The 13,305-nt window shown below is 34.2% G+C and overlaps 1 protein-coding gene across 1 annotated transcript in view; it reads left to right on the forward strand.

Moving 5' to 3' along the window:
* CNGB3 (cyclic nucleotide gated channel subunit beta 3) overlaps positions 1-13,305 on the forward strand; it is a 152,201-nt gene that overhangs the window by 35,248 nt on the left and 103,648 nt on the right. Inside the window, exon 5 of the mRNA XM_049782420.1 lies at positions 11,358-11,512. Coding sequence (XP_049638377.1) covers positions 11,358-11,512 — 155 coding nt within the window. The remainder of the gene's footprint in view (positions 1-11,357; positions 11,513-13,305) is intronic.

The raw sequence follows: 13,305 nt of genomic DNA on the forward strand, positions 1-13,305 counted from the left end.
TTAGAATCAGAGAATTTTTTAAAGTAATGAATATTTTGCTTAAAGAGTAGCAACATGGGTTTTGAAAGGAACTGGAAATGTAACATATGGTTTACATAAAATTAAATATGACTCATTCAGCTATTAATCTTGGAGGAATTACTTGCCCAGTTGCCCTTCCTTACCAATCTTAGCAATTTTTAACTCCATTACCATCTTCTGCTTCTTAGATCAACTATTTGGCTTTAATTGGATCTGAAAAGAAGTCATTCCTTTCCTACTTTCTAAGGAGAGATTTTTAAGGAACTTCACATTCTGATTATTGGTAGGAAATTTGTGTAACCAATAATTAAATCACTATAGTTAGTTTATCTTCAGTGTAGTGTTTCAATAAGATATGTTCTGGAGTCACGAATTTTTCTTCATCAATAATTGGCCACTAGTTAATCATGACTAATAAGAAGTTTCTGTCTTAGTTTCTCTAGGTCAGTATCTGATTCAATCACTGATCCTTGGACCACTGTGCTTACATTTTTTGGATCAAATCCAAGCACTGGGGCAAATGCAAATTTAACAGCCCAGCAAGATATAATATTATTGTCCACTTCAGGCAAATCTCCCACACCAATATCTAAAATAGATGCAGCTCCAACCCAAAAGCTCAGAAAACTTCTCTCTTAATTCTCATATGTTCATGTTGAATATTATCCTAACAATGTCCTCCATATTAGGATGTGACCTTTTTTGCCTTTGTTTTTGTTTTAGTCAGTAGAATAGCTTCAGCCTGAAACTAAAGAAGTAGAGAGGGTTTATGATTTGAAGGGTTCTCATGATTAAATTGGACCCAACCAAATAATCTTCCTATTTTTAAAGAACTGTAGCAAAGTTCCTGTTGTCATTGCCTTATTTGTCAGTTCCTTGGATGAGAACCTGGAAATCATTGAAAGCCCCATCTGCCCACGAAACCACCTTTCATTGTTATTGACACTTGAAGTACTTTCATTCTGGAAAATCCAATACCTTACTAACCTCTAGGTCAAGACAGTAAAAGACTGCACAAAACTTAAAACAAAGATCTTGGGAAAATCTTATTTTCCTTGTTTAACTGTCTAAAAATAAAAGCTTTCTACTTACTGACAGAATTGCATGTGAGAATTCTAGTCCCTGTAAAATATTGGCAAAGGACTAAGCAGATAATTAGAATTCCTAGACAATTTCTTTCTTCCAAGATGCTTTTTGGAAAAGTGTGTGTGAGAAAGAGGCTATTACCAATCTATAGCTTTAAGTCTTAGATACAGAACTAGTTTAAATTAATTTCAAAGTTGTCTTTTTTTCCATAATATGTTCTTGAGTGTAACTGCTAAAATCACATTTCTAGGTCCTAGTTGCCCATGAAGCTAAATGAAAGACTTACATAACTCTGACCCTGTTGTTTACTTATAAGGATGGTTCCCTAAAAAGTAGATGTTGACAAATTTTGTTAAATCACAATGTTAAAGGTAATCTAGTGGGAGATCAAGGTAGATCTAAGGAATTCAATTTTGTATTGCTTAAGACCACTGTTATATAAGAGAAAAATTTCAGAACTAACCTGTGAGGAAATGCATGCTTAGATCCAGTTGAGATCCTGCCATTACTACAGTAGAGTAGTCAATGATGTGATTTTAAATCCAGGGCGGAAAGATCTTCAGAGCAATGCCTGGAAGGAAATGCAAAAGTCACAAGACCTTGGTTGATAAGAGACTACAGGAGGCAGAATTTGCCACCAAGACAGCCCCAAACAGTCTGTTTTTCAATTATTTAAATTGTTCTTTTCAACCAGCAATTACCAGTGGCTCCAGAAATGCATTTTTGCCAAGATTTTGGCTTCTCTTATGCATTGTTACATTCTATCACCATCTTAAGCATAATGGGCTGGAGCCATTGTACAATAGGTAAGACTGTTCTTCCATCCACACAGACTCTACACCAGTCATTCCATATGGCCCCAAGCACCGCCAGGAATGGATCTTGAATACAGAGCCAAAAGTGACCTCTGAGCATCACTATGTATACCCTTCCAAAACAAGCAAACAAAAAAACCCAAAACTGATAGAAACAAGGAGAAATATTGATTTCTATAAAGCATTTTTCCATATTATAGACTTTTAAATATTGTATAAAATTAAAAAAAATACAAATATTTTTAAAATCTTATATTTTAAATATTTTAAAGCCTCATACATCTACTGTTTAGATATTTTTTTCTTTCTCTGTGGAAAATTGCACATGAATTAATAAATAAATATGACCAATATGAGGTTTGATGCGGAACAAAAAAACTCCCTTGTAGTTTGCAATGATCTTTCCAGAATTCATTCCTCTTGAGTCGTGGAATGATGAAACAATCATAGATTAAGTCAAGAGAATGAGGTACAGTAATTCTCAATAGCAACAAAATTTGAACTTCTCAGAACTGACTTTGAGCTCTGTTTACTCTTATAGAAATGCACTTACACTGCCCTCTAGTGTCCTGCAAGCAATTTCCTTAGCCTCTTCAGTTGTAAAATAATTGCAAAAATGAAAAGATCAAAGGAAACCACTGTCTAAGGGAAAGAAGAAAATTATTTAAAAAAAGAGAAATGAAGGTGTGTGCACTCTGTGAATTTTATTATTGTAGAATAATCTGAAACTTCTCAGTTTCCTTTTATTTCTCAATGCCTCTGCCCCACCTTCCATCTTCTCTTCTTTACCAAACAATAGATACAGGTGTATTTTGTTTTGTTTTCTTATTCTGGCCAAGATGAAATGTGAATGGAAAAGCTGCCTACAATAAGGCTAGGAAATCAAGATCAGTCTGTAGATGTTATGTAGAAATTATTTAAATATTTGTGAAATATTAATTGGCCTGTTTTTAATGTAAGAATTTTTTAGAAAATAAAGTGCAAACTACTAAAGGAAATTGAAGTTGACATCATTAATCTTAAGAAAATATAAACTTATTCAAAAATTTTCATTAGGTTATAAACTACTTCTCAAAATGGAACAGAATTTCAGTCCTCATATCAGACAAAGAAGTCAAATAGATTTCAGGGAAATGGAATTACAAACCAAATCAATTTCAAACATTGTAAGACAATTAAGTAAATCTTTAATATATGGAGATCTTTTCAAACTATAAAAAATGACAAAAGAGTATGTGGACATTTTTCCAATCCAAATAAAATCTTTCTCAGGTTAGATGCAAGTAGGCATGCAATAAAAAATAGAAAACAACTACACTAACAACTATCATGACAATGGTAGTGAGTGAGAGAAATAGAATGCCTGTTTCCAACACAGGCAGGGGATGGGGAAGGAGGGAACTGGTGAACACTGGTGTGGGAAGGTTGCTTTGGTATAGGGAGTTGTGTTCTTTTTTATAACTAATATCCAACTACAAGCATATTTGTAATTTATGGTGCTTAAATAAGGATTTATAAAAAAATAAAAAAGAAAGAAACTGGCTTTAGTATTACCATAAAGAGACTCAACAGCATTTCAAATTGACCCATGTTGACCTAAGTTTTGGTCATTCAAATTGCCTTTATATTTTAACAAGCAATACAAAAATTAAAAGAAAGTTTTTATACTCATGCAACATGAAAAGTATCTTGGGTAAATAAAAAAGGTACAGACTTTCAATAGATGAATGGATAAAAGATTGTATTCATAGAATGTAATATCTGTCAGCAATAAAACAGAAAAAACATTATGCCACAAAATAGAGAAAAATTTAATACAATTTGTTAAATATATTAAGTAAGTGTGAGGGGCCGGAGCAGTGGCGCAAGCTATAAGGCGTTTGCCTTGCCTGCGCTAACCTAGGACAGACAGTGGTTCGATCCTACGGCTCCCATGTGGTCCACCAAGCCAGGAGAGATTTCTGAGCGCAGAGCCAAGAATAACCCCTGAGCATCACAGGGTGTGGCCCAAAAAAAATAAACAAAAACATAAGTAACTGTGAAAAGACAGTGCATTGTATGATTCCAAGAATGTGTCATTCTGGAAAGTGAGTGTAAAAAGGTCAATAGCTGCCCAGTTTCAGAAAAAGAGGGTAGTAATGTGAAGGTGGAACATAGGACTTTTAGGACAACAAATTATTCATTGTAAAATACAGCAATATACCATATTAAAATGGTAGTTGATAGCACAATATCGTTGTGAAAACCCACCTATATATATCGCACCAAGATCCAGTGATAATGTAAACTTTAATTTTCAATTAATAATAAAACACACATCATTTATCAATTATAACAGCTGCTTAATTCTAGTGCAGGTTGTTAATGCCAAAGAAATGGGAGAAGGGCATTCAAAAATATCCCTATTTTCTGCCTAATATTTTAAAAACTAAATTTTAAAACTTCTCAAAAAGTCTCTTAAACTATCATTTATTTATTCTTTATATTCTACACAATTATGAGTTAGTCATACATCAAGTGGACTGCATGCAATAACAGGCAGTTACTATCATCGAAAAAATTCAAAGAGATCAAATCCCAAATAACTGTTATTTCCACAGTTCTGCAGCCTTTCCAACACTATTACTCATCATTTATAATAGGCACTTTATTGGAGAGAATGTAGCACCTCTAGATGGTTGGTTTAAAAACAATAAACTGTTTGAAAAAATCTTCACCACCTGCCAAAGTGAATTTACTGTGAAGCTTCTCACCACCGTTTTATTATCCCTAACTGAAGAGTGTTAAATTTGGAATTCAGTACTTTTATCACTCATTTTAAAAATATATATAAGTTATATATTCTAGTCCTACAAATTTTTAACTTCCTCGGAATATAAGCAAATAAGAATATATATAACACTCATGAGCATAATGCATGCACCTTATTACCCAAATACAAAGTTAAGAATCTGACATTCCAGGTGACAGACCGAAACAATAATATTTTTAGTCACTTAAATTTTTCAAAATTTTCTTATTTCAGCTGCTTCCTAGAAAGCCAAACATAAATTTCTGGGTGAAAAAATCATATAAAGTTCATCCTAAAATTGCTTTTTTTTTTCTCCCTCTAATACCAAACTGAAAGGAACACAACCATAGGATGTTTGCAATATTTTAAAACTATAATCACTTGTACATTACTTTTGCATTTTGCTTATGGGCTATAATATGATTCTGTCATTTTCACTAGGAGAAATCAAGTTGCAAATGCTAATTTATTTGACTATCAGTATCCCTGATTTACATAAAAATCTGTGATGCACATCCAAGTTCTGTACTGACTACAAATAGATTCAATGGTGAGCTCCTTCAACCATATAGGCATGATTTATGAGTAAGTTTTCCCACAATGTGCATTATGCCCCTTAGAAAGTAGGCTATTTGAATTGAGCAGTCAGTGTAATACAGTATGTGACAAACTATACAAATTATTTGCACAAGACAGGCGAAGTAATTTTGACCATAAAATGTGATGACAATGTTCATCAGGAGAGTGACTTGCCTCTCCAAATGGCCTTGAAAATTTATAATATAGTGCCATATGGCATTCTTGGTCTTTCAAATTCTCACTTGAAAAATTCAATGTTCTCCTATAGTTTCTCATATTTTTCTCCTCTGGGAAAATGTAAGCTTTATGTTTATACAAGAAAATTGAATTTGAGTATGGATCATTCCATTTTAATAAATTTGCCTTCCAACAATTTTTAAAAAGGACTCAAATTATTTAATTTGCATTAATTGTGTTCCTTAGCTTTAATGTTCCACAAATTTAAATGTTTTCCCCTTCCCAAGTCACGACTTCACTTATAGACAATTTTAAGTTCTTTAAATAAAAATATACACCTTGCCTGTGCTAGCCTAAGACAAATCATGATTCGATCCCTGGTGTCCCATATGGTCCCCCAAACCAGTAGCAATTTCTGAGTGAATAGCCAGGAGTAACCCCTGAGCATCACCGGGTGTGGCCCAAAAAACAAAGAAAGAAAGAAAGAAAATCAGGTGTGATCCACAAGCCAAGAGAAAGCCCTGAATGTAACCATGTGTGATCCAAAACATAAAAATAAAAAATAAATAAATAAATAAATAAATAAATAAATAGAATCTAGAAGGTATACTTTACAAATATCAAAATATTCTTATGAAAATTGTATTGAAAGAAATAGATACTACTTTTAAATGGATTTGAGGAATAAAAATAGAAGTTCCATATATTTTAAATAAATAAATATAATTATAAATGCTTTATAAAAAAATTATTCAGTGACAGAGTTGTAGTACACTTAATTGTAATACCTACAAATGACAGCATACAGCCAACCCAGGTTCCATCCCAGAATTTTCTATGGTCCTCCAAGCCTGCCAAGAGAGCAATGCCAGGAATAAGCCCTGAAAACTACAAATTATAACCCCAAAATTAAAAAAAAAATCTTAAGACAAATGGATAGAAAATATCAATAATTTTACATATCTCTCCAATATATTTTCATAAAGATTATCAGCACAATTATAACTATCAAAGTCCTCCACTATCTTCATCCTAATCCCTTTATATGTAGCATTAGATAATGATAACCTGTAAAATAAATCTCCACATTGTGAGATCACCCCACATGCCATGTTTCTGATTCCCACACAGGCGGGTCTGAGGAAGCAGAGTAGAGGTGAAGGATTAATAATCCAAGCCAGCCAGGAAAGAATCATGGGGTCTGTGGCTTTTCACCTCATGGTCTCTCTGCCTGCACACCAAGCCAAAAACTGACCTTTCTTAATTAAACCAAAACAAATTCACCAGGAGGGGTAGGTAGGGAAAAAAAGTAACTATTGAGATGAGCTTTTCCGTATCAAAGGAAGAGGTTTAAGGAAAGAGGTAGTTGACCTTTGCTTTGGTTTAATAGCTGGATGTCATCTTACACTGACTTCCAATTTTTTAGCTTCCCTGGTTTATGTGACATTTGTCTGTTCTCATGTCTACTTCTCCAATTGTTTCTTTTCAATTCCCTTTCTTATGTTGCTCCTTAAATGTCAGCAAATTCAAATTTTGTGACCTTCCCATCTTTTCATGTGCTACGCACACTTGTACCAGTAATATCAACAATGGTCTCCTTTTCATTTCCCCTTTAGATAGGTGAGTCCAACTCACATCTCTAGTTCAGTCTTCCCTGCTCATTACTGGCTCTAATTTGTACTCCATGCATTGAATGTATTTTAAAATACCTTGATTCTTCATTCAACCTCAAATTGAACTAAATTAAATGCATTTATATATTTAGCATACCTTCTATAGCATCTTAGTGGTAAAATATACCATCTTACTTATTTTTGTATTATTATAATTATGAATAATTTTGTAAACAGTGATTTTAAGCAATAGAAATTTATTCCCTTATAATACTTGAGCCTAAAAGCCCAAAAATGATATTTGTTCTTCTGAAGTCTCTGGAGATTATTTTTCATATCTCTCTCCTAGATTCTGATACCTGCCAATAACACTTACTGTAGCACAGCTTGTAGATACATTACTCAAACTTCTGCCTTTTTATGTTATTCTCCTTACATCACTTATATTTTTAGTGACTCTTAGAAAGCTACCTAGCACTGGTTTAAAAGCCAGTCTTGCTCTAATATAATCTCATCTTAAATATTTCATCTGAAAACACTCTCTTGCCAAAACGATCACATTTTGAAGCTCGAGATAATCCTGATTTATAGTAAAATACAATACACTAACAAAATTTCAAACCAAAGTTACAATGACTTAGAATTTTTCACTTGACACTCTCCTTCAACTTCTTTCTTTTTTCAGTTTTTTTCTAAAACATAGGCAGCAGCTTTCGTATTTTGCTTATAATTCTTTGAGTGCCTTTAACTATCAACTGGCTATATTTTAAGTCAAAGTGCAGGTGAACTATAACCCTATGCTAAGATATTTGATACAGTGTTGTATTCTAAAAAGCAGCAAATAAAACTGGTTATACTAAAAAATAATCCTAAAATGAATAATATGTGCTCCTGAGGATACTTGATAATCTTCCAAGAATTTTAAGAAACACATAGAGTTACAAAATAATTAATTTGAAGGTCCATATCACACATACAAATATTCTTTCTTAAGACTGATATTCCTGGGCCCGGAGAGATAGCACAGCGGCGTTTGCCTTGCAAGCAGCCGATCCAGGACCAAAGGTGGTTGGTTCGAATCCCGGTGTCCCATATGGTCCTCCGTGCCTGCCAGGAGCTATTTCTGAGCAGACAGCCAGGAGTAACCCCTGAGCACCGCCGGGTGTGACCCAAAAAAAAAAAAAAACCAAAAAAAAAAAAAAAAGACTGATATTCCTGATATACCTATAAACCACAAGGTTTTCCCTTTCATCTTCCATTTCTCTGTAACTGTACAAAAGAAAAGCCTACATTGTGGCCTACAGTATATGCAGCAGCTAGGTCATTTTTTTTTCCATTGTATACAACTGATCTATGTCCTATCCCAGAACTACACATGGTCTTAAGTCCTTCCAGGAGCCATCCCTGAGTGCCGAATCATGTGTAATTTCCAAGCACCAAGAATTTGTCTCCCAACCTGCCCCCCCCCAAAAAAAAAGCAAAACAAAAACTTTGATTACCATGAAGCATCTCCTTCCATGCTAAGATTTTTATTGTCCCAAATGCAATTTTGGCCTATATTCAGGACTGAAATAAAATAAATTTTGTAAATGATTATTATTCTACTGTTTTAAATGAGTTTCAGATATGGTAATGCAGCTTAATTAGTACAGTTTATGTCTTGTGCATGTAAAACCTACTATATGTAAGCAAAGTCTTATCACAAAGATACTACAAACATCTTGAATGAACACGAAGTGTAAAACTCTTATTTTTTCCATTTATCTACTATTCACAGATATCTCCTTTCTAAAACCTTACTTAAATGAATGCCATCTTATAACAAGAGTAGTTTCCTAAAACAATTTCTTGAAGTAGCATCCAGTTCAAGAAAGAGTTTATTAAATTGCTTGACTTTGTCCAAAATAATCTAGAAAGTTCTATTCCTTTGATGATTCTTTAGTCTTCTGTCTTTCTTAGTCTTCTCTTAGTCTTCTTCTTAGTCTTTCTTAGTCTTCTCTTCTTCCTTACTACTTCTACTATAACCTAGTAAATTTTTCCATCAATTCCATCCATTTACCATGTACATTTTAGTCTCCCAAGATTCCTAATTTTCCAAAATTTCATCTGCTCACACACACATTTCACGTATCTAATATTATGTATTTGGTCTCATTATCCTATTGTTTGATGACCAAACTCACTTGCAGATCATATAGAAACTCTCAGAATCTGAACCCACATGATTTTCCAAACCTAATACTACTACTCATGACACCAATTGAATGCCTATGATGCTCTGTTCCAATTACATCAAAAATTTGTTGAAAAGTATTTGCCCACATTTTGAATATATTATTATGAAGGTTTAGATGGCCTTCATTTCTGTCAGTTACTCTGATCCCTTACTGAATTTTCTCTGGTCTTATCAGAGATGTTATCTCTAGGCTTAAGATATAATAATGCTGGGTAGGTTACTTGCCTTGCATACATCCAACAGAGATTCAATCCCCCGTACCCCATATGGTACCCTGAGCCCACCAGCAGTGATCTCTGAGCACAGAACCATGAGTAAATCCTGAGTGTCTTGGTTTTGACCCCCCCCCCAAAAAAACAAAGCAAAAGAAACTTGGGCTATCTCTATGAAGCACCCCCTTGGATCACCAAAGTTTAGTGTTACCATTGCATTCAGTACATATCTTTGTTTTTATCATTAATAACATTAATTTACATTATTGGATCCCCATTAAATTATGAACATCATCCATAAGACTAGTATCTGCCTAACCTGTCTTCACATACCCAGTGCATAAAGTAGAAATTCAATAACTCAAGTATGAATAAGTTTCTACTAAAAATAACAAGATTTTAAGGAGAAAAGAGTTAATAAATATATATCAAAACTTCAATTTTTAAAAATAAGATTTTAAGTTTTTGTGGGCTTATATTCCTTCATTACTATATTGTTTACTCAGTTTTTCTATCCCGACTACTCTTGAGAAAGCTTAGAGTTATCTTTATGTGAAACACTGTGAGACTGAGGCAGGACTTTTCACACTTTAAAAATGCATAAATTTATAATATGAAAATTAAAAGGAAACAGATTAAAACACAAGTTGTTCAGGAAGATGTATACACCTATACACCTGTGGATGGTTTATAGAATAAAAAGGGGGTTATACAGGGTTCTTTTGAAACAGAATTCACAGTATTTCCCAGCTGCAATTGGAATTCCATAGGTCCCAGTTTGTAAAATGAAAAAAGGTAAATATCTTGAACTCTGAATAAAATCTATAAGGGAACTCAAAATCTTTATGAAGTATCTCATGTATACACATTATACCATATGTATTCTGCTTGTATTATTTCTTTGAAGAGAATTTCTCTAAGCACACTAGATATATTCATTTCTACTGCTGTATATCAAATTATCACAGATTTAGTGACAGAACAATACTCATTAACTCAATTCTAGAGATCAGAAGTCTGCGTAAACTTGACTAGGCCTCCAAGCTTGAGATTCCTGAAATCAAGGTATCAACCCTGCTTGAATACTTGGTTTTTTTTGTTTGTTTGTTTGTTTGTTTGTTTTATTTGGGTTTGTATTGGAGCCATCCCATTGGTGTTCATGGTTTACTTCTGATTCCATGCTCAGAAATTACTTCTGCCAGGACTTAGGAGACTATATGGGATGCAAGGGATCAAACCAGCTGGACCATGTGCAAAGCAAACTTCCTACTACTGTACTACTCTCTGGCCCCTCACTGGGATCATGTAAAGGCAGGAAAGAATTTACTTCCAGTTTATTTCAATCCTATTATAGAATTCAGTTCCTTTTGGTTGCAGTTGTTTCTCAGAATCTTCTGAGACAATTCCACTTGGGTTTAAAGTTCAGAGTTTCTGTGCTGTTACCAGCTATGGAACTCTTTCTTTAAAAACTCATTTAATTATCAGGGCCACTATGTAATACCCTTATCTTAAAAAGAACTAAGTCACAAAAAATAGTCATAAAATTAAAATCCACTATAATCATTGTCTCCAGGATTCTACATGAAATATAAACCAATAATGTCATCTCAGAATTCTGCCTGCCAAACCAGTTAGAGCTTTTAGATTCAAAACAGAATTTCTGTCAAGGTCCAATATGGACATGAATGATCATGTGGTCTTTGTGCATTCATTTCCTATAGAGCAATTAATTCTATTGTGTATATAAGGAAAGTGAAAAAAATCTTTATACCATCTCTGTGTATATATATCTTTTTGGACCTTGTGGACATTTTTTTTCTCATTCAGTCCAAAAAGTGAATCATGTAAATCTACCATTATAAATGATTATGCTGATGTCCAGCTTCGCAATCTGGTAAAAAGAATGCGTCAAAGAACAGCACTCTACAAGAGAAAATTGGCAGAAGGAGATATATCCTCACCTGAAGCCAGCCCTCAAACTGGTAAGCAAAGTACTCAGAAAAACTGTAATAAGAACTTGTTATAAAAGGACTTGTAATTTGCAAATGTGTTGGTTGGTCTGCCAAAAAAAATAATATAAAGACAATAACTTAGACAAAAGTTATTTTTTAAAAAATGTCCAGGAAAATAGAAAGTAAATAAGAGAAACAGAAATGGGAGTTGAGACTATGAAAAATGTGCCAATTTAAGACTGACTATGGTGATCCAACAGGACTTGTTCTAGCTGAAAATCTGAGTATATTAAACTTGGGGTTTTTTTTCCTGAGAAGCTGAATTGCTTGTAGAGTGGTTTAGGTGCTTGACTTTTTTGTTATTTTTGTTTTGGGGATACACCTGGTGGTGCTCAGGGATTACTTCTAGTTCTGCACTCAGGAATCACTATTTCAGATTTGGGGAATCATATGGGATGCCAGGAATTGAACATAGTTGAGCTGTGTTCAAGGCAAATACTCTAACTGCTTTACTATCTCTCCAATCCCTTAAAATAATCTGAAATACTGCTGGCAGACTCAGGGGATCATATGGGATGCCAGATTTAAACAAAGGTTGGCAAGACAAGAGAATGAAAGATATCAAGTGATGACAAACTTTGGTCCTGGATTACTGTCATGGGAATGTCAAGAAAGAGGGAATTGGGAGGGGCCTGGGGAGTTGGTATGGTGGGCTGGAAGTAACATAAGGTATTGTCTGTGAGTCTTAGAAACTGTAATAGTTAAAAATAGCATATATATATATATGTATATAGTTTTTATAAAATGTCTATTTTAAACACCCTGGTTTACAGAGTTGCTCATAAAACAATTATTTCTGGCATTCAATATTCTAACACCAATCCCACCACCAATGTAACATTCCCTCCACCATTGTCCCCAGTTCCTAAACTCCCCACAAGCCTGCCCTTGACAGGTACGAATGATTTACTTTAATATTAGCTAAGACAACTAAATGATCATAGAATTATTGAAAAGAATTTTATTCATAGAAAATTTGTGAAAATTGTAATATCTCAGAGTATATTATGGGCTCATTATGTCATTGTCTGAAGGTTGAGTAAGCTGTTTATTTCTAGTTAAACATTTCATTTTTGGTTTTATTTGTTGGGCTTATGTGGTTTCTTTAATCATATCATCTCTAATTTAATGTATTCCTACTGTAAAATCAGTATTAAAATTTTGGGGGTGCTGCTCTACCACTTACATGTGGGTCAGGACGTCAAGAATCTGTGGAGATGGGTCAATGAGCTAATATGGTGACCGGTAGTTATAGATGTGACTACCAAAATTTCTGAATAGACAGAGGCACATGGTCTGTCCTGGCTCCAAACTGTCTCTAGAGATGTCAGCCTCAAAGCCCTCATATCTGGAGTTTGGGGCAACTAGACATTTCTGCAGAGATTAGTGGAAAAGTGGTGAAGCTAGGCCACTGGTTTGTCAATAGTTGTAGGGTGGCCTGTGTGTGCAGCTGCACATATATACATATATGTATATATTATTATTATTATTATTGAATAACTTTGAATTACAAAGTTACTGAGATGTTTGTGATTGAGTTTCAGGCACACAATGTTCCAATACTATCCTTTCACCAGTATCCTCTACCCTTTATCAATAAGCCCAGTTTCAGGGCCAGAGCAATGGCGCAGTGGTAAGGGGTTCGCTCTGCATGCAACTGATCCAGGTTGGACCGCTGTTGATCCCCGGGCATCCCATGTGGTCCCAGAAGCCAGGAGCAATTTCTGAGCGCATAGCCAGGAGTATCCCCTGAGCGTCATCGG

The sequence above is a fragment of the Suncus etruscus genome, chromosome 10 (assembly GCF_024139225.1).
Source record: "Suncus etruscus isolate mSunEtr1 chromosome 10, mSunEtr1.pri.cur, whole genome shotgun sequence".
Taxonomy (NCBI): Eukaryota; Metazoa; Chordata; class Mammalia; order Eulipotyphla; family Soricidae; genus Suncus; species Suncus etruscus.